The 3,929-nt window shown below is 41.6% G+C and overlaps 1 protein-coding gene across 1 annotated transcript; it reads right to left on the bottom strand.

The window, feature by feature from the left end:
- Positions 1 to 495: 495 nt before the first annotated feature.
- Positions 496 to 2,685, bottom strand: LOC130998397 (uncharacterized). The gene has a single exon (XM_057923815.1). The coding sequence runs from the start codon at positions 2,683 to 2,685 to the stop codon at positions 496 to 498; it is 2,190 nt and encodes a 729-aa protein (XP_057779798.1).
- Positions 2,686 to 3,929: the final 1,244 nt, after the last annotated feature.

Below are 3,929 nucleotides of genomic sequence, written 5' to 3'. Positions count from 1 at the left end.
AGAACCTGAAAAACAAACAACAGCATTCAGAGCATTTAACCTCTCGATCAACATACTCAGAATGAACAAAGCAAGCAGCAGCATTCAGAGCATTTAACCTCTCGATCAACATACACAGAATGAACAAAAACAAGCAGCAACATTCAGAGCATTTAACCTCTCGATCAACATTGATCAAAAACCAAGATGAAACCTTACACAAACAAGTTGATCAAATGAAGCTTCGCTTTATTTGATCAAAATGAAGGTCGGCCGAAGGCCAAGACCTTCATTTGACTTGCCCAGCACAATATACGAAGGTATATCAAAAACATGATAAATGTTGAACCAACAGATAATCAAAAATCAAGATAACATAAACTATGTTACCAAAAACAAACAGGTGCTCATGCACCACAAAAAAAAAAAATTTCACGATGTCCATGCATCAAACACATCACCAAAGAAACAATAACATTGTTTTGGAACAAACACTACCAACAAATTCAGAAAACACTACTCCCCATTTTTTGTTGAAGAATGAAAAGGTAGGAGTTTGGCGAAGACTTGTTCACAACAGTCGACCCGTGCAAGCATGTCCTGTCCCATCTTGATCGTCCGATCCACCATCAACTGCACTTGTCTTTTGAGTTTGAGAAGATCCTCTCTGGCCTTGATGAGCTCTGCAACGTCAAGATCAATCTCAACTTCAGAATCTCCAGCTGGTTCCTTGCCTTTACGAGATGTGGATGTTTCTTTAGTGAGATGGGCTTTGACTGAAATGATGTTGGAAACATCAAGTGCAACATCAGGAGCAGTCGCACGATCAACATCTTCGTCTTCACCATACTTGTCGATCTCAGCTTCAGCAGAGTCAGCTCCATCATCAGACTGAGGAGACAAAGGAGGACCAGCACGTGGAGGTTCGTAGGGGAGATCTTTGACACGATCAGGAGTGAGGAGGGTTTTGGAAAACTCAAGCAGATTCTTCTCTTCAACAAGCACAACTTCCTCTCTCTCCTGGAGTTTTTGCTTAACCAAGAGATTGTAGATGAGGCTTGGAAAGGGAAGCATACTTCCACCTGTGGACTTAAAGGCTGCACAAGAGATGTTAGCAAACACTTGCTCACCAAAGTTGAAAGCCAAAGGCTTACCAACTTTAAAGATAAATTCAGCTTGTTCCTTGGTTAGAGAAGTAGTGTTTTTGCTTGGAAGCCAGTTGTAAACTGCAATCTTGTGAAGTACAGAATATTTCCAAGACAAAGTGGATGCAGCAAACTTCGAGGTCCATGCCTTAAGTTTCCCTCCAGTCAACTCCCTAGTCATCTCATCATCATCAACCTCAACATCATCAGTGTTAGTATTTGCAGTGTAGCATGCTTTGTTAATGGCAGATGGGGAGAAATCAAAGACCTTACCCCTAACAAACACTTTCCCAAACTTAACAGATTTTGGGTCAAAAGCCTCTGTCATCATATTAACATAGAATTCTCTAACAATCTCAGCATCATAGGGAAAAATATTGACAACTGTACCCCACATACTCCTATCTTGCAAAAGGATATCAAGCTTATACTTTGAAAAGAAATCCTCATCCGCACGTCTATCATTATGAAACTTCCTAGCAGCCAGCACTTTGAGAGCATTCTTTGCTTCACGAGTGTAAAAATGAGTGGAGTACGACTTACTAACCTCAACCTCTGATTCAGAGGAGCTTCCAGAGCAGCTGATGCGAGGGGAGGTAGTGTGAGAGGCAGAAGATACCTTTCCGCTCTTTGAGGTGGGAGAATGTTCAACCTTTGGCTTGAGAACTGGAGGCAGTGATGTTGGACCAACATCACTGTCTTTTCGGCTAGGAAGATTGAGAGTAGAAGGGATCACCCATGTGGATTTTGACCTTGAGGAACGCCTGAGAGAGGCCACTCCAGCTTTACGTTTCCGGCTTTTCTTGTCAGGGACAAAGGTGTCAACATCAATAACATCTGTGCTTTCTTCTGGATCAACATCCTGATCAACATCAGGAATCTTTTCAGGGTCATCAACATCCATGGATGTGGGTTGATCACCAGCATCACATTCTTCTTCAACAACAACAGAAGCTTTATCAACATCTGAGCCAGGTTGTGAGGCAAGATCAAGCAGGGCCTCTTTGGCAATTTCCCCAATTCTCTCCAAAGAGGTATCTTGAGAAGCATGCGCTGATTCCTCTTTTGAAGACGGAATTGACTCTTCGCTTGGAGTGGTAAGAGGAGTTTGATGTTGAGTAACACACAAAGCTGGATGTCCTGTGGATTTTTTTGAGGTCGCATGAACAGTGAGGTTTTGTAGAGAAGTTTTCCCCTTCGTGAGATCTTCGTCAACTTTAGCAGAGGAACCAGGCGCCATTTTTGAATGGACAATCTCAAGAGGATGAACAGTGGAGATCGGCTCAGGATTGATGGGAGTTTCCACCATTTGCAAAGAGACAGGATCAACATCAGCCCCAACAGACGATTCAGTGGTGCTTCTCTTCGGAGAGCCTTTTGGAGAAGGAGCTGGAGGAAAGGTTTCTCCTGGGACTTCCACCGGAGTTCGAGAAGACGAGGGTTTTTCAGCTGACTCGGCCATCTGAGGGAGAGCGGAGAGATGTTTGGCTGCACTTTCCGGTGATCCGAAATGTTGGATCAGACTCTTGATGAGAGAAGAAAGATCAGGATTTTTTTCCATGACTTTTGAGCTTCAAAGGGAGACACTGCACAAATCTCGATAGAAGGGTTTGTGAAGTGAAAGGTAATAATGAAAAATCAGAACAACCCCCTTAAATACAAACGAAAAGACCCCAGCCAACATCAACCACTAAGCCACGAGATAAAATCAAATCCCATAAAAATATCACTCACAAAAACAAATCAAAATTCGAATAATCATATCACAAGAGACAAGGAGAGGCGGATCAAGCATCAGAAGAACAAACCCTAGAAACACATTTAACTGATAAGATCACCAAGGAAAAAGATAAAGAGAGAGAACAAGAAAAGAGAAGAGATATGCCTATTGAAACAAAACATTAGAAGTCAATGTTATCCAACATCCGGAACAACAGACTATGATTCTTTTAGCAGAGGAAGAAACTTTTAACCAAAACACATTGAGATCTTAAAGCTCAACATCCATTTTCCCTGAGTGCATCGTCGCAGCGAACGCCGTGCCCCGAGTAGTTAGATGAGAGAAGGGATGATCTCATTTATTTTCAGATGTTTTATGACCATTAAGCCTCACTCTTGTGCTACCGGTCTTATAACATCATTTTTTTTAATCAACATCTGCTAAAAGAACATAGCATAAACCGGTTAGAATGAACAACATCAAAACAACCAACATGGACACTGCACTGTCAGTAACACAGGCTCCAACATGCATATGCCTAAACAAAAGAAAAAACAAACACAAGGAACAAAAACAGATGTTAGGATCCAACAAAGACAACCTAAGTCCTAACACCTCACATGCAAGAACACTTAAATGCAGCACAAATCGAGAGACTTCCTAAGATGGGAGAATCTCTCAAAATCTAAAGCCTTGGTAAAAATATCAGCAAGCTATTTTTCAGTAGGAATGTATTCCAACACAATGAGCTTTTTCTCAACAAGATCTCTTATAAAATGATGACGAATATCAATGTGCTTTGTGCGAGAGTGTTGAACAGGATTCTTAGAAATCTCTATAGCACTAGTGTTGTCACACATAACAGTCAAGATGTTACTTTCCGTACCATAGTCGTCCAACATCTGTCTGAGCTAAAGAAGTTGAGCACAACAACTGCCAGCAGCAATGTATTCGGCTTCAGCAGTAGAGAGAGAAACACAATTTTGTTTCTTGCTTGACCAGGACACAACATTGTTTCCCAAAAGATAACATCCTCCACTTATACTTTTTCTGTCATCAGCATCACCTGCCCAATCAGCATCACT

The sequence above is a fragment of the Salvia miltiorrhiza genome, chromosome 8 (assembly GCF_028751815.1).
Source record: "Salvia miltiorrhiza cultivar Shanhuang (shh) chromosome 8, IMPLAD_Smil_shh, whole genome shotgun sequence".
Taxonomy (NCBI): domain Eukaryota; kingdom Viridiplantae; phylum Streptophyta; class Magnoliopsida; order Lamiales; family Lamiaceae; genus Salvia; species Salvia miltiorrhiza.
The sequence above is the reverse complement of the archived record's forward strand: the minus strand, read 5'-3'. Positions and strand labels throughout refer to the sequence as shown.